The following is a 26,009-nucleotide window of genomic DNA, read 5'->3' on the forward strand; positions in this document are numbered from 1 at the left end:
AGATGAAAGGTCACAGGCACCACCACCCCCACACCAAAGCCCACCTGTGGCCCCCAGGTTGAGATCCACTAATTTAATTCAAATCCTTTCTACCAGGTAATAACTATTTTTCTAAAGACCAGTCTTGAAATCTGGAAGGAAAGATATTTTAGTTAGTCTGCTAACTAAGATATTGTTGGCAGAAATGTGGCAGAAGTCAAGACTACGTTGTTGCTGGTTCGACTCTGCTTATGTTCAGGAGTTTTCAGGGAAGACTCCCGAGAGGCCAGGCTTTCCACTGCAGTTTTGTAGAAACAGGGACATGAAGAACAGAGGCATCCTATTCCTGGCATCACGTGGCTCTTCTCCTTGTGGCTGAACCAAAAATAATTCCTCTTTTCCCCTTTTCAACACGTTATCTAGGTATCTGATGAAGAGAGAGGGAAGCACAGAGGTAGAATCCCAGAGAGGGAAGACTTAGAATGTAGCTTACTGAGAACCTCAGGAAGGTAAACCTCAAGTTTCTCCATTTACAGATTTGGGCTATGAAGCGGGCCAGTAAATTATGGCCCTATTAAAAATGAATTCCAGGGCTTCCCTGGTGGCGCAGTGGTTGAGAGTATGCCTGCCGATGCTGGGGACACGGGTTCGTGCCCCGGTCCGGAAGGATCCCACATGCCACAGAGCGGCTAGGCCTGTGAGCCATGGCCGCTGAGCCTGCGCGTCCGGAGCTTGTGCTCCGCAACGGGAGAGGCCACAACAGTGAGAGGCCCGTGTACCACAAAAAATAATATAAAGTAAAAAAAATTCCGGGCTTCCTTGGTGGCGCAGTGGTTGAGAGTCCGCCTGCCGATGCAGGGGACGTGGGTGCGAGCCCCGGTCCGGGAAGATCCCACATGCCGCGGAGCGGCTAGGCCCGTGAGCCACAAGTACTGAGCCTGCGCTCTAGACCCCGCAAGCCACAACTACTGAGCCCATGTGCCACGACTACTGAAGCCTGCACGCCTAGAGCCCGTGCTCCGCAATAAGAGAAGCCTCCGCAATGAGAAGCCCGTGCACCGCAACAAAGAGGAGCCCCAGCTCGCCGCAACTAGAGAAAGCCCGCGTGCAGCAACAAAGACCCAATGCAGCCAAAAATAAATAAATTTATTAAAAGAAAAAGAAAAAGAATTCCTTGGGACTTCCCTGGTGGTCCAGTGGCTAAGACTCGGTGCTCCCAGTGCAGGGGGCCTGGGTTTGATCCCTGGTCAGGGAACTAGATCCCGCATGCCACAACTAAGAATTTGCATGCCACAACTAAAAGATCCCATGTGCTGCAACTAAGACCCAGTGCAGCCAAATAAATAAATATTTTTAAAAAATGAATTCCTTTATTTTTAGCAATGGTAGCTTACTGCTTATCAGCCAGAGGCTGGGTGTCAGTTGGAGTATATTCTCCTTGGCAAAAAACTATAACCCTGACTTATCAAGGTTTATTTCCTAGCCATTTCAAATCCGTTTGACAGAAAATTCAGCTCATTCTCTAGGCAGCTTCATGAAGCTTGTTGATGGCAGCCTAACCCTTAGGCAGGCCTTGTCTTATTATTTTTTTTTAAGACATCTGTACCACCAAATCTTTACTTTCATTTTTCCTTTGGTCTCTTTCCTCCTCTGGCCTCTTTTAGATATGATCCCATGTTTTCTGCTCACTTCCCCCAGCGTACTCCGCAAGGCATCTGTCTCTTTATGTTCTTGTGATCTCAAAACTTCTCTTCCAGAATTAAATTGGAAAGCTGCGTTCTGCTCACTAACTAGGGCAGCAGGTGCTGTCTCTGCTCCAGCTCTTAGCCTCTGTCTCTGTCTCTGCTGTATGATTAACTTCTGACCACAGCATTTCTGCAAGATAACTCTTGACTGATGTCACGTAATTTATCCTTATTACTTTAGTTTTATAGATATATATTCATGTCTAGTTTTATATTCTGTATTACAAATATATATTTATAAGCACAGTGCCTGGCCCATAGTAGTCCTCCATAAATGATTCTAGCAGTAGCAATTATAAAGAAGAAACCTAAACCCAAAGAAAGGGTTTGTATGAAGATTTAGACACCAGCTTCACAGTTTGAAATAGATTCCTGGATTCCTATTTCTAGAAGCACCCCGCAACTGAGATGGCTTTGGGAGGCTTTGGAAAATAACTTTAAGGGGTAATAAAGCCAATAATAGATCACTATCAGTGAATGGTATAATTGATACTTGAATTAAAGTGTGACTTTTAATCCCAAGTCCTTTTGCTCCCCATTCTACGTGTAGAGGGCTATTGCCTTGTTCCTACCTGCCTGTTACCCAGGTCTCCTTCCCAGGTGGTAACACCAGTGTATGAGGCAGTAGACCTGGGCCTTCTCTTGACTGGAAATCTAAGTCATTTTGATTCCACAGTTACAGAGTTGGGCCATAGTTCCCTCTGAGTAAAAGCCATTGCTTTGGGTACCAAGTTTTCTCATAGGCCACTTCAGTGGAATTGTTGCTTTCTTTTGCCTTTTCCTGCTCCCGGTTTGATGATCGGCTTTTTGTTTTTTTTTTAACATCTTTATTGGAGTATAATTGCTTTACAATGGTGTGTTAGTTTCTGCCTTATAACAAAGTGAATCAGTTATACATATACATATGTTCCCATATCTCTTCCCTCTTGCGTCTCCCTCCCTCCCACCCTCCCTATCCCACCCCTCTAGGTGGTCACAAAGCACCGAGCTGATCTCCCTGTGCTATGCGGCCGAAGCTGCCAAAAACAGGAGTGAGAGCAGCCACAGAACTGATGTGGGACCTGCAAGTTCTCACAGAGCTCTTTATGAGAGTTTTCCCTTTCCTAGAGCACTCACCCTGCTCACCTGGCTGATGCCGTGCTCCCTCTTAGCATCTTTGGTATCGATAGATACTCTGAATGTGTCAGGGCAGAGTCAGGACTCCTGAAGATTGGAGAGTACAGTGCACCAGTTAGCTCCAGCCTTTTATACAAGAGATACTTGGATTTAGAGCCCTCTTGTAGCTTAGAAAAGACTAAACTCACATCCTGACCCTTTTTATTTGCCAACTCAAGACCTGGATACCTATCATTCATGGTTTCCCTTCTGCTTCGGAGAACTCAACTTGAAGAACAGTGCCATGCAAACTGTGCTAAAAGGGTCAGTTATAGGAAAAGACCCTTTTAATATTTTCTTTGGTCTGGAACTTGCTGGATTCAACTTGACATTGAAGTATTCTGTGGAGAATGTCATATACCTTAAAACTTTGTTTTCACTTTGTGTTTATCTGGGTACAAAAATGAACTTCTAAGTGACTTTGTCAGAATTTTCATCTCCTGCGTGCTTTGGCCATGAGCCACGGGACTAACGTGCCCCCAAGATAGGGTGGACATCTCAAAGAAGGTGTCTCAGGGTTTTCTTAGAGTGTAGCACTTAATGGTGTAAATAAAACTGGTTGGGAGGGCCTCGCTGCCAGTCCCTTTTCATTTCCATCATCATTTAAATGGCTCCCCAAAGCACTACTTCTGTTGGTCATTTTGCTCTCTTTTGAGCTGTAATTTCTTGATTATTTTTCTCTTGGATTTGTTATTTCTCTTTCATTTCTGTTACCGTCTCTCTCTCTTTACCTGTGGTATCAGATAAGAAGCAGGGGAAATGAGAGGCCCTTCTCCGTCCCACCCCAATATTCACAAAGAAGGTGTTTTCTTTAAATGTGCCCATTATGAATGTGGCAATTTCTGTTGCACTGTGAAGGGGGATAGAAAGTGTTTTAAGACTCTATTCAGAGTCATTGTTTCTTTTAAAATATTCTAGTGATTAATCCAGTTGCTTTTGTGTTTCTCCTTTTTCCACACTGTTTCTCAGGAAAGACAGCTGAAGTTTACCACAGTGGTCCTGATTGGAGCAACACTGAGAAATCCCAGCGCCCCCTCCCAGCCCCACCTTTGAGAGCTCGTTTAGTTGTGGTCAGGCTTTGATACGAATCTAGTCTTGAGTAAATAAATCAAGGGCCCCCCAAATCTCTCCCACATTACTCTTTATCTGAAGAGCCTGCAAGAACTGTCACTGTGAGGACTGAATCTGCAGCAGGGAAGGTGACCTGGCATGACTGTACCCCAGGACTTTTCTGGACCGAGCGACTGTGGGACTGGGGAGTTGTTCTTCCCCCTGTTGTGAGAGCTGCTTGTTACTGCTGTTGACGCCTGTTCTGATGTTCATTTTGTAGGAGGGGTAGCTCGTGTTGCTTCAAACCAGTTAGATTTCTCAACCTGAACCACGAACTAGGAAAGAGATTTATAATCTGGTATCAACATGGTGGAAGATCTTGATCCCAGCATGCATGGCTGATTTCTCTGGACTTAGCACATAAGCAGGCTTTGTTCATTTGTTTAAGGGATTGCTGGGCCTTGGGAAAGGTGACAGGAGGTTCAGAGGCGCCTTTGGACATAGAGCGGAGTAAAATTCTGTGACAGCGGCTTCACCTGCTTCTCAAAATTTCTTAAGTGTCCGACTTCCTGTCTGGTAGCTGACCTTTCTGTACATTGGGTCCAGCTGTCTTTCCTTGTTCTGTAGTAAATCTATTAACTACTTCTGCTCAGACACGTCCCAGTGCTAGTGAACGTTCGCCTCTTCTTCTCGCTGTCCAATTCGCTGCCACGTGGCTTCTGTGTCACACTCTGTTGTGTAGGAGTCACATGAAGGAGCTTACTGCTCTGTTTCGGATTATTAGTTTTCTTGTGTATTCTGGTATGTGGTGTTATGAACCAGTCGAGGAAGTAAGACAGTTTATCCTCACAACCAGAACAGTGGCATTCTCCATTCTTGCACGCCTCGGGTCAGAAATTCTACCAGCAACTTCTTACTTTTTTTGTCCCGTGTTGCTTGTTGCTGGGGGAGCACTTTTGCTTGGCTGTGTTTACTAGTATGTGGCAGCCACTGCTGGCAAGACTATGAAGGTTGAGCTTAAGAAAAGCATTGATGGGACTTCCCTGGTGGCGCAGTGGTTGAGAGTCGGCCTGCCGATGCAGGGGACGTGGGTTCGTGCCCCGGTCCGGGAGGATCCCACATGCCGCGGGGCGGCTGGGCCCGTGAGCCATGGCTGCTGAGCCTGCACGTCCAGAGCCTGTGCTCCGCAACGGGAGAGGCCACAACAGTGAGAGGCCTGCGTACCACAAAAAAAAAAAAAAAAAAAAAGAAAAGCATTGATGGCGTCATTTCCATAAATTGGCATCAGCGTCTGCAGATATGGTCATTTGCAGTTATCAACACTAATGGAAGGAAGAAGAGTCTTGGCTGAGGCCTGTGTGTAATCCAGTAACCATTTACATTTAATATTGCTAAGTAATTGTGTGCCTAACTTCACTTACAGATATTAAGTTACATCACCTTTCTTCTTCCTGTGCCTTCCTCTAATTTTCTCCTAACAATCTGGATGAGAATCTTAGAGAGTAAACTTTTTGGTTGGCCATAGTGTTATTTAGTGATCATTTTTGCTTAATTAAGTTTTGTTCCTTTGAGACCCTGTGAAGTATAAGCGGCTGAATACCATTTCCAACTTAAGTCTCTATTTTAACCTTCTTGAAAGTTGAAAGAACTCCACAGAGGAGTTGATCTAAGCCTCAGACTTCAAAGGAAAACACTTGAAAATTGTTTTTAGCTTTCTGGACTCGTGTGTACAGATTTCTTCAGCAGTGGCATCTGGTTTATGGAGAAGAGATGTTGAACCAGCCGATTGTGAGTGTTCAGGTCAATCCCCAGAAAAGTGAGGAGTTCCATGTAGGGTTGGTGTATTATTTGAGCATCTCTGGTTGCAAGTAAAAAGATACAGGAGTACTTCAAGGAAAGTACGGGCTGGAATGCTTTGGGGCTTCTGGAAGCCAGTGAAAGCAGAATGCAGAGCCAGAAAGCCCCAGACACCAGGGAGTACCTTGTCTTCATCTTTCTCTTCTCCATGCTCCTATTTCCTTTTTCTGTCCCTTAGAATGCTGTCTTGACTTCACAGACATATCCTAATATAATGATAGAATATGGCTACCATTTAGCTTCCAGATTTATATATTATCATTCCCACCACATGAAAAGGCTACTGGACTGTCTCTTGTTCCATTCTATATTCCTGGAGGACAGGATCTAGATTTAGGTCAGGTGTGCATCCTGACATCTAACTACTAAGAGAAGGTCACTTCCTACAAACAAGGCTGCTGGGAGCCCACCCTTAGGGAACAGAAGACAGTTTGAGGTCATAGCCTGGAATGTCCTGTTGTATGGGCTTGGAACTGTCCAAAGAGTTCCCAGCCCAGGAAAATCAGATTAGACTTATGCTAAAATTGTATGTTTTTAAAAATTAATTAATGTCACAAATACATTGGTTTGACTATTTTAAAGTTTTATCCTCTTGTTACTAATACAAATGACAGCTTACAGCTCATTTCTCAATTCATTAACATAGAAGTAGAAAGGGCCTTGAACTATCATCCAGTATTCAGACAGGTGATTGTCTGAACCCTTCAGGAGAGATGGCTATATAAGCTCTTCATAAAGAAGTCCAGGAAAATAAACTTTACAGCCATTCTTCAGTGACCTATTCAACTACTCTTTTTTTTTTTAATTTATTTTTTATTGACGTATAGTTGAATTACAATGTTGTGTTAATTACTGCTGTACAGAAAAGTGACTCAGTTATACATATACACACATTCTTTTTCATATTCTTTTCCATTATGGTTTATCAACTACTCTTTTTTTAAAAATCACTCTTTGACTTTGAAAGCAGAACTGTATAATTTTAGGAGCCTAGAATTGACTTATCGACCCAACACACACCTGCCTCAACCCAGCCAAATACAGTGAAGGACTTTTCTATTCCTTAGCAACTTATTGAAATGAGTTCCAGAACACTGGAGCAATTTTTACTTCTTTATAGCTGCCTTTTATTCTGTACCACCAATACCTTCTTACCTAGCTGTGTGATTATGATACAATTTTCCAGGACTTTGGAATAAAAGATTGAAACTTCAGCTACTAAATCACGAACAAGTAAATATCTCTGCCCTATTTTTAAAGACTTTTAGAGGGACCTCCCTGGCGGTCCAGTGGTTAAGACTCTGCGCTTCCACTGCAGGGGGCACGGGTTTGATCCCTGGTCGGGGAGCTAAGATCCCACGTGCCACAAGGCACGGTTAAAAAGATTTAAAAAAGAAAAAAAAACCAAAACACTTTTAGAGATGATTCTTCAGCTTCTCCTCCACTGCCCACTGCCGGTGCTCCTGTGTTTATCCATGTTCTGTGTATGAGAAAATGAGACCGGGAGGTGACCTTAAGTTTGTTCTGAAACACAGTAGGTCATAAATAGTGGCTGAGCCAGGATCAGAATTCCTGCTTTCTGATTCCTGCCTTGTGCTCTTTCTGAACAGCCCTGTGAGGAGACAAGGAATCAGGCCAGAAATGCCTTATCCCTGGAGCCCAGGCAAGCTCTTCCTAATCCCTTTGGTGGCCACAGTGTCCAGGGAAGGCCCGCTCTGTGAGCAAACATAAGCCTTTGCACACTGCCACGTCTCTACAGTCTAACTCTTGGCTCTTTTTTCTTTAATTTCCCTTACATCCCTTTCAGGATATCTGTATGAAAGAAAGCTTCTTACTCATTTACTCTTTCAGTAAAGAACTTAAAAACATATTAAGTGTCTGCTTTGTGCCAGGGGTTGTGCTAGGCACAGCATCCATTACCACCATTGGACTCAACTTTGAAAATTCTAGGTAGTCACTTGCAAAATACAGCAAAAGAAGAGTCACGTCCACACCACCCATTAGATCACCATCGTACGAGGTTAGCCATGCAGTGTCATTATCCCATTATCCTGTCTCTTTGAGGAGGGCAACATATGTATAATAGTGATAGCTAACAGGTGGTAACTACCAGGCACTGTACTTGGTATTTAACATTCATTATCTTATTTAAACCTCACAACAACCCAGCGAGGTTGATATTTTAAATACCTTTTACAAATGAGTAAACTAAGGTTCAGACAAAAATGGTTAACATTTGATTCATTTATTGTGTGCCAGGTGCTGTGTTAAGTGTTTGTATGAATCATGCTTAATCCTCGCAACAGCCCTATGATATTCTACTATAATCATCCCCATTTTAAAGATGAAAACACTGAGATCCAAGGAGGTTAGGTTTATTGCTCAGGCCACGTAAGTAAGTTGTATAACTTGATTAAGATTAGTAATTATCTACCTAGACTCAGGATTAGAATTGGGATTAGGGTTAGGATCAGAGCCAGGGTTAGGATTTCTGTAGAATTTCAGTGTGATAGTCTTGTCTTCAGAAGTAGATTAGGGGGCTTCCCTGGTGGCGCAGTGGTTGGGAGTCCGCCTGCCGATGCAGGGGACGCGGGTTCGTGCCCCGGTCCAGGAAGATCCCACATGCCGCGGAGCGGCTGGGCCCGTGAGCCATGGCCGCGGAGCCTGCGCGTCCGGAGCCTGTGCTCCGCAACCAGAGAGGCCACAGCAGTGAGAGGCCCGCGTACCGCAAAAACAAAACAAAACAAAAGAAGTACATTAGGGATAAGATCCCTCTTGAGGCCTGTGTGTCAAGGCTCTGTGTCTGCCTGCTGTCCGTCCTGGTGTTTTGGCACCCCGGGAGTGCTCAGTGCTTTCTTGGCCATGTCTTATGGTTTATGGTTAGCTGATGTGTGAGCATATGTCCAGGAGAACCACATGTAGACTCAGTCTTGATCCAAACATCACGAGCCCACAACCATACTTTCCTTTGCCTCCTATCACTGATCTCTCCCTGTGCAGTTAAGAAATCTGCCTGCAGATTCAAATTTGAACCAGTGGCTTGCATTTAAACCGCCAATTCAAGTGGGTTATATGTTATTTTAAACTTTTTCAAGTTTTTAATCTAGGACAGAGAAAAGATATAGTATATGTGATGCAGAGAAGGTATATTTTTTAGTGGAAATAGAAACCACAAATACTAGATTGATACTGATTAACCTTTTCAATACATTGGCATTTCCAGAGCTCTTGGGAAAATATTATTGTACCTTCTCACCTATTATTGGCTTTTAAACTTACCTGTAGTTCTCTTTCCAAACTGGAAGCCTCCTCAATTCCTGATTTTCTATTTGTTTATTCAGCTAATATTTACTGAGTACCTTGTGGGCTAAGCCATGCAGATACACCTGTGAACAAGGCAGACATAATTAACTATAACCATGATAAATACTACAGAGGAAGTAAAAGGTGCTATTAAAATAGTAATAGTAGGGGAGGGAGAAGAGTCATAAAGTCAGGGAAGGCTTTCTGGGGGAATTGCTCTTTAAGCCAGAGTGGAGGATGAATAGGAAACAGGCAGGAGGGACAAGAGAAGGGAAGGAAGCATTCCAGGCAGAGGGAACAGCATGTGTGGCAACACTGAGGCAAGTAAGACCTTGACTCATCTGAGTCGCTGAGAAGCAGTCAGAGACAGGGAAGTGCTTCCAGGAAGAAAAGAGCCACATGCTGGAGAAGGGACTTTCTTTTTCAAAAAATATTGACTTAAAAATTGATGCCCCTGGAAGAACTGATAATACCGCCGCCCCACTGTTATTCCCATGGTGTAAATGGTGAAGTGGCCGTGCATCATGGGCGGCCCTGTGGGGCAGACTAAGAGCCGTGGCGGAGCGGGGAGGCTGGGGGAGGTGGGGAGGGCTGTGGGATGACTCTGACTCTGGGGGTTCTCTCCCCTCAGGCCTGAAGACCATCGTGGGCGCCCTGATTCAGTCCGTGAAGAAGCTGTCGGATGTGATGATCCTGACAGTGTTCTGCCTGAGTGTCTTTGCCTTGATCGGACTGCAGCTCTTCATGGGAAACCTGCGAAACAAGTGTGTGGTGTGGCCCATAAACTTCAACGAGAGCTATCTTGAAAATGGCACCAAGGGCTTTGACTGGGAAGAGTACATCAACAATAAAAGTAGGTGGCCCCATCTCTGCAAGTGGGGAAGAAAAAGTCTTCCAGAAAGGAAGGCCAGGACCGCTGGAAGGAGCCTTGTGAACTTACCCCCTTCCCTTGAGGTCGGATTATGTTCAGAAGCTCTCAGATATCAGCCCCCTCTCCCTCTCTCTCTATTCTCTCCCTTTAAAAGCAAAAATGAAACTTTAGATCTTTTTCACATGTACCCCTAAACTTTTGCTTTGAAAATCAGGCTTAGAACCTTGATAAAAATCCTCTTTTCCCTGAGATATGTAAACATTTAGTTTATAGAGTATATACCTAGTAAGGTTTCTGAATGCTACTTAGACCTTAGGAATCAATCTGGTCTTAGGGAGTCAAGTAATCTCTAAGTAATCATTTGATCCTATTACAGTTAAGGAGTTTTAACAAGTTCATTTCAGGAATCAAGGCGCTTGGGTCTTGCCCTTAGAATATTTGGTATAGTAGTACTTCTGTAAAACAATGGGGGAAAGTTAGCAGTCTCACTGTTAGTCACTCCTGAGGAATAAAGGCAGTTAGTATCTACAAGAAAGTGTTGCAAAGGGGATTTCAGGGACGCGAAAGGCAAACGTGCCTTCTGATTTAAAGTGGGGCATGGTAACTAGCAATCAGTTTATCTTTGGTAGAGAGAAGTTATAAGGATAGAAGAGTAGAGTGGTGTAAAAACCCTTTGATTCAAGTGCTAGAACGTGGCATACAGATCTGAAGTACGAGTAGAAGTCAGGTGTCTGTGAAAAGAACATTGCACTAAAGGCTACACAGCAGCACTTTTCATTGTTAAATATATATAGGAAAATAGTTAATGGGAGAGAATTCTTATCAGGTTTCACTGCTGTCAGAAAAGATTTATATGAGCTAAAATCAATAACTGTTTATTCTCTCATTCACTGAAATCTGCCTTATTCATTTCCTGCCTCTTCAAACTTTTCTAGCAAATTTTTACACAGTTCCTGGCATGCTGGAACCTTTGCTCTGTGGGAACAGTTCTGATGCTGGGTAAGTAGCTCACCTAATTTTATTCTCCTCCCTTAAAATAATTTGTCAGACAAAAATGGACAATACGTTCTCTTTCTTTGTGCTCAGATCCTTAGTGGGCCCGACGTATTGGGTGACTCAGATTTTCTTTCTGTCTTATATTTGTCCGTCCAAAGTTGACATTTCACTAGTAGGTGAAGGTGTCCATAGTCTCAAGCCAAAATTAAAGATGTAAAAGGCTAAAGACAGAATCTATAACATCAGATATCTTGCCTGTCTCTTGAAGACTCTCCTCATTCTATCCTAACGCAATTAATAAAATATCGAATAAGGACACCATCTTCATGATAGGTTAGCACCCAAGGTTGACCCAGAATATGCCGGGCCAGACAACATGGGGGAGGGGAAAGAGTTGCAATGTAATATCTTTTCCCCTTTTTATACTGTGGCAAAATACACGTAACATAAAATTTGGTCTCTTAACCATTTCTACATGTACAGTTCAGTGGTATTAAGTATGCTGATGTTGTTATGCGACCATCACCACCATGCATCTCCAGAACTCTTCATCTTCCTACACTGAAACTCTGTACCCAATAACTCCCCATTCTCCCCTCCACTCAGCCCCTGGTGACCACCATTCTACTTTCTGTCTCTATGATTTTGACCAGTGTAAGTACCTTACTTAAGTAGAATCATACAGTAATTGTCTTTCTGCAACTGGCTTATTTCACTTAGCATAATGTCCTCAGGGTTCATCATGTTATAGTATATATATGTCAGAATTTCCTTCCTTTTTAAGGCTGAATAATATTCCATTGTATGTATATATCACATTTTGTTTATCCATTCATCTGTCAGTAGACACTTGGGTTGTTTCCACATTTTAGCTCTTGTGAATAATGCTGCTATGAACATGAGTGTACAGCAACAAAGTTTAGTCCTGATTCTGCTACTTCTAGACTTTTGGCAAGCCATTTAACTTATGTGAGCCTCAGTTTCTTCATCTAAAAACGGATTTAATCATGTTCTCACTTTCTCAAAGGGTTATGTAAGGATCCAATTACATAACATATGTGAAAGTGCTTTGTAAACAGAGGGCTATATAAATGTAGAGTGTAGTGTCATTATTTAGAGTATATTGGTAAATACAGGAGTTGGTGTTTTAAGATGACATGACGACTAGAAGTTCATTTAATTTCTGTATTGAAGTAGATACTAGAAATTACGCTGAAATAAATATCAGGCGAGTCTTAAAGCAGAACTGTTATAATCAAGGTCACTGAAATCCCCAGTATGACATGGATGTCACAGTGGGTGTGAAGAGAATCGAGATGATTAAGAGGAACTTCTAGCCATTTGTCATTTCGGATAGCAGCTAAGTTAAATTGGGTTGAATTGCACATTGATATGAATCTAGGACAGTGATTCTCAAATTTTGGCATGCATAAGAATCATCTGACACGCCCCTTAAGAATACAGATTCCTGGATCCCATGTCCAGAGCTTTTATTCCTAGGTCTTGGGTAGGTCATAGGAATCAACATTTTTCAGGTGATTCTGATCCTTGACTGTCCCCATGACATCATTTTTTGAAAAATTGACCTTGCTACTTTGTTTCTTTCCTCTTTTTCTTTTTTTTAATTCCTGTTTGTTGGCCTGTAATAAATAACCATCTATATATTTATTATCTCCAAGGTCATAGAGATGCCTTACAGCTGATGACTGGGTAGGATTACACTGAAAAGCCGTTTGTTTCCCTTTCTTTCCTCAGGCAATGCCCAGAGGGATACCAGTGTATGAAAGCAGGAAGGAACCCCAACTATGGTTACACAAGCTTTGACACTTTTAGCTGGGCCTTCTTGGCATTGTTTCGCCTTATGACCCAGGACTACTGGGAGAACTTGTATCAATTAGTAAGTAATACCTCTTTTTCAAGTGCTACCTCTTTTTCTTTGGTGATAGAATTTGCATGAGGATATGTGGGGTTGGGGACATTCTGTGTGAGAGACCTTTGGTGAAGACGTTTTATAGGATCTTAGGATGGTATTTCTCAGAGTCAGCTGGTTTACAAAAGTAAGTGAATTCTCCCAGCTCTTGGCCCGGTCCTTTAATGCTCATCTTGTGTAGCTGTAGAGGTTCACAGACTTGAGAGCCTCTTGCCTGGCCGGGGAATCTGCATTGTCTACCTACTTCCTATCATTTCACCAGACCATCTTCAGTATTTCTCCTTTTGGATTTTTGGGCTTATGGCATCTTTTTAAGAAATATTAAACACATTGTACAAGGCACTATGCTAGACATTATAAAGATGAGATTTTATCCACAGGGATCTTGGATAAGATCTTGTCCATGTTTTGAAATTTGTAACACATTTGTATTTGTTCAAGAATGTTGTGACAGATTTTTTTTTAAAGGTCACTACTATTCTGTTGGGCTGCTTTGGTGACTCTGGGCAAGTCGTTTAATTTTGCTGGTTGCGGTGGAGAAGTTAGTCTAGGTGACTGCTGAGGGTCTTCCAGTTTAGAGATTCTCTGATGATCCATTGTTTTCCATTTGACTCTAGCATTTGGTAATGCAAATTAGTTTGAGGATAAGAAATGTGTTCCCCTCAGGCATGAAGGAAGCTCTTTAAGGGAAGTTTCTTATTCGTATCTCCTAGAACTCTTCCTTTCTGTTGTACAACCTAGTATTCCCTCAGGATTGAATCTTTCCCATGAAATATTTGTGACTTATGCTAAGTTTCAATTTGTGGTTGAGAAGAACAAAAATGCAAACTAAGTAATAGTGGGTCCCGTGTACATAACCTAAAACACAATTGTTCTTTGATGTCTATGTGCTTGCTCAAGGAATACTCAGTATTCCTTGAGTATTCCCCAAGGAGTACTCTTGGGATCCTCCTTCCTGTTTTCTTTTCCTTCCACTATCCTTTATGTCATACCCCTCTTTAAAAATTCATCTTACGGGGCTTCCCTGGTGGCGCAGTGGTTGAGAGTCCGCCTGCCGATGCAGGGGACATGGGTTCGCGCTCTGGGCCGGGAAGATCCCACATGCCGTGGAGCGGCTGGGCCCGTGAGCCATGGCTGCTGAGCCTGCGTGTCCGGAGCTTGTGCTCCGCAACGGGAGAGGCCACAACAGTGAGAGGTCCGTGTACCACGCACACACGCAAAAAACTCATCCCATTGCAACAGGCTAAGGAAGGATGTCCCTCAAGATAGGGACTTCCTATGACTTGGACCTGATCCCAGAGATGGAATTTGTCTGTTAATGCTCTTTGAGGACCAGTAGATAAATGAGCTGAGGTCTTGTATTCATTTCTTCAGACTTGTTTTAGAACGAGCTGACAAAGTCAAATGTAATTCTTAGCCCAGAGCGATTTTTCCTTTAAAAAAAAAATTAAGCATTTTCCTACAAAAGGAGTATATTAAGAGTATTTGGAAGTGGAAGAGGACTTTTTTGTCATAATGAATGGGACATACTACCAACATTTACTGTGAGTTGAGGGTAGGGGAGGCCATTTGGCCGTTGGGGATGCTAAGTGTTCTGCAGCGTGAAGAAGCACCACACAGTGAAGTACTGTCCTGTTCAAAATGCAGTAGTGGGGGCTTCCCTGGTGGCGCAGTGGTTGAGAGTCCGCCTGCCGATGCAGGGGACACAGGTTCGTGCCCCGGTCCGGGAAGATCCCACATGCTGCAAAAAAAAAAAAGTGTAAAAATGCAGTAGTGCCCCTGCAGAGGAACACCAGCCCATGAGTTGTTTTCAGCCTGATTCGTTTGATGCAAGCGACTCAGAAAGTGTTCTTTGTCTCTTTGTCTTTACAGACCTTAAGAGCAGCTGGGAAAACGTACATGATCTTCTTCGTCTTGGTCATCTTTGTGGGTTCTTTCTATCTGGTGAACTTGATCTTGGCTGTGGTGGCCATGGCTTACGAAGAACAGAATCAGGCAACGCTGGAGGAAGCAGAGCAGAAAGAGGCTGAATTCAAAGCAATGTTGGAGCAACTTAAGAAGCAACAGGAAGAGGCACAGGTCGGTGACCAATTCTTTGCTATGGTCCTTCCTGCCAGATCACGGTGACTAAGGCCCCACCTGACTGCCATTCCAATTGATCTTTTTAGGCATCAGTCCCTGTCAAATAGAAGTCACTGATCTGATTAAAATAACCCAAGTAACAACTGCAGATGGTCAGTCCAATTATTCCATTTGTCTTAATGGCCAAATTATTTGTGAATATGATCTTTTGTTGAATTTCTCAACTGTTCAGTGTACAACTGCTGTGCTGGCTGGGGAGAAAAGAAAGTGGCCAGAGCAGTCTATATAATGCTTCATATAAGCATAGCCTTCTTGTTGAGAAAAACATTAGGGTCTCCTTCAGAGATTCTCTGTGGTCATAGCAAGTCTTGAAAAGAAGATACAGGTAAAATATGAAAGTAAAATTTGAAAAACAAACTTGTGATTCCACCAACACCCTAACACTTTACTTTTTCATCTTTATCCAAATATACATGGATTTTTACATTGTTGGGCCCATAATGTATAGTATAGTTTCTTAGCATTGATTTTCAGAGTTGTCCAGAAAAAGGATCATTTGGTACGAAGGTGGCAGCCACGTTCTTGTCTGAGATACTCAAGAGAATAAACCCCAGAGTTCTCACCATGCCGTTCTGCTCTGATTATGCAAGGCCGTGTGCCACGATACAAATTCAGCTAGGAAAAAGGGATACCAGGCCCCAGCCACAGTCTCCTCTGACGGGCTGGTTTTCCTTCCTCCTTTTTTCCCTTTTTCTCCTATCTGTGGGAAAGGAAGTGATCTGTACTAATTGCTTGGCTTTGGGTGGCTCCAGTTCATTGCTTCTGATCTGCCCTGTTGCTGTGGCTCCTTTCGTAGGCGGCGGCGATGGCCACTTCAGCAGGAACTGTCTCAGAAGATGCCATAGAGGAAGAAGGTGAAGAAGGGGCAGGCTCTCCCCGAAGCTCATCTGAAATCTCTAAGCTCAGTTCCAAGAGTGCCAAAGAGAGACGTAACAGGAGAAAGAAGAGGAAACAAAAGGAGCTCTCTGAAGGAGAAGAGAAAGGGGATCCCGAGAAGGTGTTCAAGTCAGAGTCAGAAGATGGTATGAGGAGGAAGGGCTTTCGGCTACCAGACAACAGAATTGGGAGGAAATTTTCCATCATGAATCAGGTAAACTCTTTGCGCTGGGTCAAATAAGCCGAAGAAATTTTGGTTTTCCTAATCTCACTTGATTCTCATGTTCCCCTTTGGTTTACGTTTTCCACACCCATCCCTGCATTCTCAGGCCTTTTTCTCCATACCTACACGCTGTTTTCCTTTAGGAGGAAGTGTTACTCGCATATTAGGGCTGCCCTGTGCTCTAATCCTGCCCTCCCTTCTCTGCTCTAAAGCTAGCCCTAGGACAACCTGGTCACCTTTGGCAAACTTACCATAGCAGTAAAGTCTGTGTCACAACCAGCAAGCCTTATGTTCTAAAATGTCATGAAGAACTTTTCTCCTCTTAGCATCTGAACTTCAGAATTTAGATCAAATACCTCTTTTTAAGAGTTTCATGTAATTTTAGGTTAAAAAAAAAAAGTCATGGAACTCTTTAGGTCACCTTATTTGAGTGTAACAAGTTCTAGTAATTAATTATTCTAGCTGTATAGTGTCATGCTGATAAATTAGCCTATGATATATTAAAAGCCTCCAGTTTTACCCAACTTTGATAAATTGGGAAACTAAACGAGAAGGGAGAGAGGACTTACGGATTATTACTGAGCATTGTATGACTATAAATTTCATCACGTAATAGGTATTTTTGGATTCCAGAGAACACCACCAAAATCCAATTCTTAAGCCATTTAATTCCCCAATTTTTTTTTTTAATTTGTTTTTGGCTGCATTGGGTCTTCGTCGTTGCATGCAGGTTTTCTCTCGTTTCGGTGAGGGGGGGTTACTCTTTGTTGCGGTGCATAGGCTTCTCATTGCGGTGGCTTCTTTTGTTGCGGAGCACAGGCTCTAGGCACGCGGGCTTCAGGAGTTTTGGCACACGGGCTCTAGAGCGCAGGTTCAGTAGTTGTGGTGCACGGGCTTAGTTGCTCTGCGGCATGTGTGGTCTTCCGAGACCAGGGCTTGAACCCGTGTCCCCTGCGTTGGCAGGCTAATTCTTAACCACTGCGCCACCAGGGAAACCCTAATTCCCCCTTTCAAAGAAAGTTTTGTAAGGTATAGAATAGATTACAGTTCCTGGTTATGGCAGTGTATTCAGTGTCTTTTCTTGTTTCCCAGAGATGATTGATTGTGCCTCTCCCTTACATCTCTCACCTCCCAGTTCAGTCTTTTGCTAGTCCAGTTCATTTTATCACAGCAGAATCTCTCATGTCCATCCCCTTCTTTTTATTCGTATTAATCCTGTTTTAGTTCAGACTTTGTGTTACTTTGTTCTACTGCAGTTATCCATTGCAGCTTCATTCACTCTTGTCTGTCTCTCTCTCCTTTATGTTTTATATATTGTCAGCAGATCACTTCCTAAAACATATCTCTCATTATTTGTCACCAAGCATTTATGGAGTGCCTACTGTATGTCAAGGATTGTGCTAGGGGGCTTCTCTGGTGGCGCAGTGGTTGAGAGTCCGCCTGCCGATGCAGAGGACACGGGTTCGTGCCCCGGTCCGGGAAGATCCCACATGCCGCGGAGTGGCTGCGCCCGTGAGCCATGGCCGCTGAGCCTGCGCGTCCGGAGCCTGTGCTCCGCAACGGGAGAGGCCACAACAGTGAGAGGCCCGCATAAAAAAAAAAAAAAGAAAAAGAAAGGATTGTGCTAGGTCCTAGAGATTAAAAGGTGGTTAGAACACCATCCCTGCCCTAGGGAGCTTACAGTGTAATGGGGCAACCAGATACATTAAAAAAATTATTTGTGTAATAACACTGATGATATTATTCCATAATTGAGATACACTGGGGTGTTTTGGAGGGCACCGATCTATCCCAACCTGGAGGTTCAGCAAAGATTTTCTGGGGAAGATCAATGAAGGATAAACAGGAGTTAGTCAAGTAATGTACATGTGTGTTGGTGAGGGAGCAGTAAGACGGAAGAAAGGACATTCCAGGTTTGGAAGAAAAGTATGTTCCAGTTTAGACATCCCAAGTTTGAATTGTTTGTTGGGAAACCAAGTAGACACATGGATAGTCAAATGATAGCTCAGGGAAGAGGTGGGGATTAAAACCATGAGACTGGATGAGATGACTTGGAGAGGTGTGTCAGGTGGAAGAACAGTGGGCCACTGATGTTCACGGCCATCAGAGATGGAGCTCATGGAGGAAGACAAGTGAACGGTCGTTAGAGGTGCTAAGAGAACCGACAGTGCAGTGAGGGCTGGAGAGCACAAGGGTGGGAGAAGGCAGTGGAGTGATCAATGGATTGAAACTTAACAGAGATGCTTGATGAGATCAGAACTGGAAATGTCTGTTGGATTCGGCAGTAGAAGTCATTGAGAACTTGAAAGTTACATTTCAGTCCAGGGTAAGGGTGGATGCCATGTTGAGTGGGAAGTAAAGACTTCTCATTCAAACTTCTTTAAAGAATGTGGGTGGGGGCTTCCCTGGTGGTGCAGTGGTTGAGAATCTGCCTGCCAATGCAGGGGACACGGGTTCGAGCCCTGGTCTGGGAGGATCCCACATGCCGCGGAGCAACTAGGACCGTGAGCCACAACTACTGAGCCTACGCGTCTGGAGCCTGTGCTCCACAACAAGAGAGGCCGCAATAGTGAAAGGCCCGCGCACCGCGATGAAGAGTGGCCCCCGCTTGCCACAACTAGAGAAAGCCCTCGCACAGGAACGAAGACCAAACACAGCAAAAATTAATTAATTAATTAATAAACAACTCCTACCCCCAACATCTTAAAAGAAAAAAAAAGAATGTGGGTGAAAATAAGCTTTTTTTTTTTTATTTTGCGGTACACGGGCCTCTCGCTGTTGTGGCCTCTCCAGTTGCGGAGCACAGGCTCCGGATGCGCAGGCTCAGCGGCCATGGCTCACGGGCGCAGCCGCTCCGCGGCATGTGCGATCTTCCCGGACCGAGGCACGAACCCATGTTCCCTGCATCGGCAGGCGGACTGTCAACCACTGTGCCACCAGGGAAGCCCAAAAATAAGCAATTTTATAATCTGTTGGAGAGGAAACCCAGAAGAAGGAGGGTTGGAAGTAAAAATGGAGTAGAACAGAAAAGAAAGTAGAACACAGTCTTGGGAGATGTGAAAATAGGTGTAGCCTCTAACAGGAAAGGGGGTACCTTGTCCCCCCCAAAGACGCCAGCACAAGAGAGGTGGGTGTATGTGGATAAGTTTGTAGATGGGGAGTAGGAAGTAGAGAAAGATGGCACCTGTCAGTCTCTAGTTTTTAATAATGTAGGAAATTAAAAATCTTATCGAAGGGTTTGAGAGGTTGATTCGGGAGCTTGAAGACAATAGTGACAGTTTAGAGTAGTTACTAAGAAGAATGGGAGAGGGAACTCCCCTTTGGGGTGGAATTCATAGCACTCCCCCTCCCCGATGCAGACTCCCTCTTCAGTCTCCAGTCCCTGTGCCCCTTCAAGCACCCTATACTTACACCACAGTGAACTACTAGATGCTTCTCATACACGATGCTTCTTTTCTACCCTCTGTTTTGCTCCAGAAACAGCCTCTCTAAGATGCCCTGTTTTTTCCATTTCTGAATTGTCCACGTTGTATTTATTCTTCACATCCTTTTCTCAAGAAACCTTCCCTGACCCTCCTCCATCCCACCCCCAATTGGAAATTATCATTTCATCTTTCCATTATGTTTATACGTACCTCTTTGCATGTTGCTTTTTACTGTATGTGGTTTTATATTTACTAATGGTCATATCCTCTCCCCTCTCAGATAAAATCCTAAAGCCAAGGTCTGCTTCTATGCCCATTCAGGTATTTGTTGGAAAAATGAATGAAGAACTTTTATAAGTCTGATTTAACCCCTTCTGGGACTCCTTTATGGCCTGGAACCATCTCTGTCTCACCTTCATCTCACCTTTCTCCTAGTTCAGTCTCTTTTGGGGGAAAACTGTGACTGTAGCTTTGTTGTAATCCAGCCCTTGTCTTGAGAGCCGTCCTGAGCTAGGCAATGAATACCCTAGTACCATTAACACTTTGCTATTGAGTGGGCTCTGATTAATCCATAGGCTTCAGCACACAGTTGCACTGATTGCTCCCCAGCTCAGAAATAAAGCTGGGCTTCTGAGATGTCCTGCTTTGCATGAAAATGTTCACTTCCTCTAATTTCCCCATTTGAAAAGAACTGTGGATTCCTAGAGTCCGTGGCTGACTGCCAAGACTTGCTTAGAAGCCCCACACGGTAGTAATACTCTGCCTCACCCATCCCTTCCACAGCAAAGGCTCTGGGCCGGGCTTTTCCCCTCGCTCCTCCTGCCTCCTGACTGACCCTCGTACCCACCCCCACCCCCACCCCCACCCCCCCCCCCCCCCCCCGTGAGGCCCTGTGTGGCCTGGCATGACATGGTGCAGCATGCCATGCCCCCTTATTTTGGGAACTGTAAGTAATAAACTCTTCTTTCAAAGGCAGTTATCTCTGTGTCTGTCACCTTACCATACCTGATTAAAACAAAATCATAGGTGGGACTTCCCTGGTGGTCCAGTGGGTGAGACTCCATGCTCCCAAGGCAGGGGCCCTGGGTTCGATCCCTGATCAGGGAACCAGATCCCGCATGCTGCAACTAAGACCCGGCACAGCCTAAATAAATAAATATTTAAAAAAAAAAGAAAGAAAGGAACCAAAACTCATAGGTACGTTCTAACACTTAACAAATCTTCTGGCCAGCCACATTGTTTAGAGAAGTGTTTCTCAAACTATCTGTAGCGAAGGACCAGTTTTTGTCTTTCCCATTTCTTCATGAACGATACTCTTGTAAAATATAATTGCAATAAACTTCTAGAAAAATTATCACATTCTTGGATGTTGTAAAAATGCCTACTTGCTATTAAAATTTCTAAATGCTTCTCTCAGGTTTTTACTGTCTCATTGCAAACCAGTAGCAGATTACATACTAGAATTGATCTGTGAATGGTTCAGGGGAATGAATCAGTGAGGGTGCCCAAACATATATGTGAAATGAGGAATAGCAAACAATAAGCTGGAGGAGGCGCTGACCCCTCTATCAGCTCAACAGCATGGAGAAGGAACATGGCCATGTATGTACCCTTTTAATACACAGTGACACCCTCCACTCATAAATGAGACCCAGTGAACATTCTAGAATCTAACCCATGCAGCTCCTCCTCTCTGGTGCAGGAATGAGGCAGAAGAGCAGAACAAGTCAGAGTGATCAGGAAAGGGGTCAGAGATGCTGCATACCTGAATCCTATTTTTTAGAGGCCTACATACGGCATATAGTATGTATTTAACAGTAACATTTGTGTAAAATGATCTGTGATAAGTGGTTTTCTTGATGCAGTTTCCAGTAATCAAATTCATTTATTATCTCAGAGATTTGTGAGTTGCTTCAAACCAAGGCAAGAAGAGACTACATAACAAGGGAAATACAGGTTAGAGAGTGAAGTATGATAAAACTAGAAATATCCAAAAAAAATGTACCCACCTGGGCATGGGGGCTTTGTACATTACAGGAAGAGAATGGAACTGGGATCATTTTGAGTCTAGAACTAGAAGTGGAGTTCTAGGTAAAAAAAAGATACGGGCAGAAATATTAAAGAGGAGCCCTACAGCCATTCCAGGGTTATCATCAAAAGTATTATTTTAAAATGTTTATTTAGCACTTTTAATATGTATACTATATTGGCAGAGTCCTAGCCCACAAAGAACTTTCACAGTGGAATCATTTTACCAGAAGGGTAAGGCCTAAACTCTAAGGCAAAAATCTTATATAGCTAAAAGTTACTTTGAAATTCCTTCAAAGCCATGATTGGGCAAACTGAGTATCTCAGGGTAGCAAGGAGGATTGTCTGAGGTCAGTTGTCTGTCAGGTTTTGTTCTCCTAGAGCAGAGGTCCTCAAACTGGGATTGCATCCCCTCAGGGTACTTGAAGACTTTCTAAGCACGGTTTTAAGGAACCTGATTTCCAGATCTTTAAGTTACATTTTCCTATGCCTAGGGTGAGGCCTGTTGTCCAAAGTCACACCAGTTCTTTTCCACTTTTCTTTTCACAGTCAGCCTTCTCCCACTTTACAAAAGGAAGGCATACCTCTCTCTCATCCCAAATCCTAAGTGGTGTATTGCCCTAAGATATAAAAATCTTTGGAGGTGCGAAACAAAGGGACAGTTGAAAATATTAGGGTCTAAAAAGTTTTCTTTAATCTAGGAAACAAACCCATTGTAAGGCTTTCTGAATTTACCTATCTCTTATATACTTCTAATAAGAGTGAAATATAGAGTTATAATCAGGGGCAATGGGATGTTTTAAGTTCAGGAGCAAGATGGATGTCACTGGGATACATATTAATACATTTATTAAAAATTAAAAATGAAGTCATACTTTTTCCAATGAAAATAAGTCTGATTTGGCCAATTGCTTTGACATTGGGGACTGGCTTTGCTAATTAGATCATATGGTGGGCATTTTTGTAAATTAAATGAGCTAAGCCTGTGGCTTTAAGGTTTTGATGAAAATATCTTTAAAGCATGTGATAACATCATTTTATTAAAAAATTAATGTTGGCAGTGATGTATAGAAATTGACAATATTTTGGTTATTCCAACCTTTTCTGTTGGGTTAAATATGGTTCCTTTAAAGTAAAAGAATAACCCCCTGTAAGAGGTACCGATATAATTATTAGTTAATAATAAATAAGGCCTTTTTGATATCCTCAGGAATCAGGAAATGGAATACTTCTATCAACTGGGTACAAGTCCTTTGGCAAGTTGGGTGGTTTTCAGTTCTTTGCTTTCAACACAATTGAAAGAGGACTTGATTTAATTGTCAGCTGATAGATCATTAAGATAAATTTTGCTGATAGCTTTCTATACGATTTTGGTATATGACTTAGAAGGAGTTCAAAGAATTGAGTGACATTACTGTTTATAACAATATTCTTCTGTTCCAAGGTACCATTTACATGAATAAGGTTTCTCAGCACTTAAAATCTAAATAATATTAGAAGGGAGAGAGGGGTTGCTGTTGAGCCATGTTTGATTCTAATAATAAATAATACTATCTACAAATATTTAAACACCAAAACACCAATTGGAAAAAAAAATTCATCTCATTGAGATATATTTTAATAAAATTTTCTTTTTAAGCTTAGTAATTACTTATAAAATGTAGAATATATTTCTGATCAATTGTATTAATGAGAATTGTAATAAAAACGCAATCCAGGAGAATTTTTTAAATTTCTTGGAGACTCATGGTCACAGGAAAATTTTTTTTTTAATTTTAAGTACAGTTTATAATTTTTTGTTGCAGAAAAGTATTGAAAGGTGATCAGTAAAATGCATTAAAGCATAAAGATATACATTAGCATAAAATTCTCTAGGGCAGGTGGAATGGAAGTATGAGCTGAAGGAGAAAAAGATGAAAAATTTCTAAGTGATAAATACAAGTTTGACTTTAAAATGTCAATGCTGGGAATTATATAATTTACAAATACTTAAACTTCTCATGAAAGAAACGTTGACTTTAAAGTGGAGGAGGAGGGGACATACCATTTTCAACTGAACTAAAAAACTATTGGCATAGTTCTTAGCCTCTAGGGCATGTGGTACCCATTGAGAGAGTGGCAAGTGACTGGGCACTTTTAAATTCTCTCCTTTTGCCAAGTGTGGCATAGAATCTAACTTGGTAGATTAAAGGCACACTCCAGGTGAGCTCATAGTAATGAGAAGTAGACACTGAATGTATTTCCTGGTGGATTCGATACACAGAGCATGAGATAAAAGCATCCTTTCAATACATGGGTGAACAGTGAATAGAACTTGTTAATAGTTAACAGGTCAAAGACAGGTGTATCGCAAGGTTATGGGGCAAGGAGAAGCGAGCAATGATGGGTGTTAAAAGCAGTAGAAATTCAACGTCCAGAAGTGCTTTCTGGAAACACCTGTGTTCTGATGAACAGGAATGCAAGGATGGGGCCAGGCTGGGGAAGCTGACAGCCTTTGTTCAGCCTCTACGGGGTCCCCTTCCTGTCTCATGCCTCCCTCTCTGTCTCTCTCTCTTCCTGCCCCTACAGTCACTGCTCAGCATTCCGGGCTCCCCATTCCTGTCCCGCCACAACAGCAAAAGCAGCATCTTCAGCTTCAGGGGGCCCGGGCGGTTCCGGGACCCGGGCTCCGAGAACGAGTTTGCGGACGACGAGCACAGCACGGTGGAGGAGAGCGAGGGCCGCCGGGACTCGCTCTTCATCCCCATCCGAGCCCGCGAGCGCCGCAGCAGCTACAGCGGCTACAGCGGCTACAGCCAGGGCAGCCGCTCCTCGCGCATATTCCCCAGCCTGCGGCGCAGCGTCAAGCGCAACAGCACGGTGGACTGCAACGGTGTGGTGTCCCTCATCGGCGGCCCCGGCTCCCACATCAGCGGGCGTCTCCTGCCAGAGGTGACAATAGATAAGGCAGCCACTGATGACAGTGTAAGGAAGTAAAAAAGTGGACCGAGGCTAGGCATGGCCTTCTCTCCCACTCCCTTCCTCTCTCCTCTCCCTGCTCTGTCCATTCCACCCGGCCTCTCTTCCACGCTCCATCCCAACTCGTGTCTCGGCCCCCCACCACTTCTGTTTTCTCCCTCCTGGTTTGTTCTTATTTCTCTCTTCAGCCCTCCTCTTTTACTCGCCCTGTTTTCCCTTTTAATTTATTCCTTGCTCCATTTTCCCCCATCTTCCTTTCTTGTTTCTGACTCTGGCCCTTTCCCCATCAACTCTTTCCTTTATTTTATCCCTTTTTCTCTCTCTCCATCTCTGCACGTCTCTGCCTGCTTATCTCTTTTCCTCCCCACACCTGCTTTGACTGAATGCCTCTGGCCAGAGGATCCTGCCCGGATGGAATGAGAAGGGCCTCTGCTGTCACCAATGACCAAGTCTGAGCGGGTTTGGAACTATCATTGCTTCTCTCCCCCTACGTCCTCCCTCCTCTTAGGGAAACAACTTGGAATTTAAAGCTCTTGTCTTCCTATTTAAAAAAAAAAAAAGTAACATAGCTTTGAATAATTTTCTTAGTCTCCTCTACAAGAGTGAGATGTGATTTTTCCTCTTTTTCCAAAGAGGAATGTGCATGGGTGAGGCTGAGGGTAGGAAGTAGGCACTGGGAGAGCCAGGCAAGGAGAGGTTAAGGAAACCAGTGGGGAACTGGACCTAGACATTTGAAAGGGATTGAGATGTAAATAAATCGAAGGAGGGGAAGGTAGGTGGTCAGGGCAAGAACACATGGTATATGGGGGAGGAAGGAAAAGGGAAGTGAAAGATGAATTTTAAATGTAATCAAATGTCAAGCTCTGGAGGAGCTGTGTTTCATAGCTTCACAAAATCGCTTGTCTAGGGGCTAGGATAATGGCTCGCCTCTTTGGGAAAAGCCATCCCTTAACATTTCTTTAGATTCTAAGCTGTTTATACCTTTTTTTCTAGTTTTAAATTCTTATAACCTTAGTGATCCTAATCCTTTCTACCTCTAGTTCCTTAACTTTCCTCAGTCCCTCCTTAGCCGGTCTCAGCTTCTTGAGATAGCATGTCAGTCTGTTTTGTTGCAACACTTCAGTTTCCTCTAACACAGCATGAAGATAGCCAGCCCTTTAATTAGCATGATGCATGTGTGGAGGAAAATTGGACAATCAAGGATGGACTTATTCAGAATGATCTGTTTTTAGCACTTTAGGACAGTTGTTGACTGTCCTAAATTCAGAAGACAGGATATTTGATGTTGTCCTTTCTCTTCCTGACTTTTTATTTAAAAGCAAAATGTTTTCCCCCTTATGTTTGTGTAGCTCTTTACAAGGTACACATTACTTTTGCATGCTTTATTTGTTTCGAATTAAAATTCCATAAGGCTGACAAAATGGAGCTGATTATTCCTGTTTTTGAGGTGGGGAAACAGGCTCAGTGAGTT

The 26,009-nt window shown here is 43.2% G+C and overlaps 1 protein-coding gene across 3 annotated transcripts in view; it reads left to right on the forward strand.

Annotated features, from left to right (window-relative positions):
- The window catches only part of SCN8A (sodium voltage-gated channel alpha subunit 8), a 115,549-nt gene that overhangs the window by 31,956 nt on the left and 57,584 nt on the right, over positions 1-26,009 (forward strand). For 2 of the 3 annotated variants that reach the window (XM_022572127.3, XM_022572126.3), the window contains exons 6-11: positions 9,721-9,942; positions 10,896-10,959; positions 12,712-12,853; positions 14,759-14,965; positions 15,825-16,118; positions 24,149-24,511. In XM_022572127.3, the coding sequence (XP_022427835.1) occupies positions 9,721-9,942; positions 10,896-10,959; positions 12,712-12,853; positions 14,759-14,965; positions 15,825-16,118; positions 24,149-24,511 (1,292 nt within the window). Of the gene's footprint in view, positions 1-9,720; positions 9,943-10,895; positions 10,960-12,711; positions 12,854-14,758; positions 14,966-15,824; positions 16,119-24,148; positions 24,545-26,009 lie in introns of all 3 variants that reach the window. The other variant, XM_030763083.2, reaches the window with a different exon arrangement.

This window comes from Delphinapterus leucas, chromosome 11 (genome assembly GCF_059928025.1).
Source record: "Delphinapterus leucas isolate spDelLeu-1000000601 "Yukka" chromosome 11, BTC_Dleu_Yukka2, whole genome shotgun sequence".
NCBI lineage: Eukaryota > Metazoa > Chordata > Mammalia > Artiodactyla > Monodontidae > Delphinapterus > Delphinapterus leucas.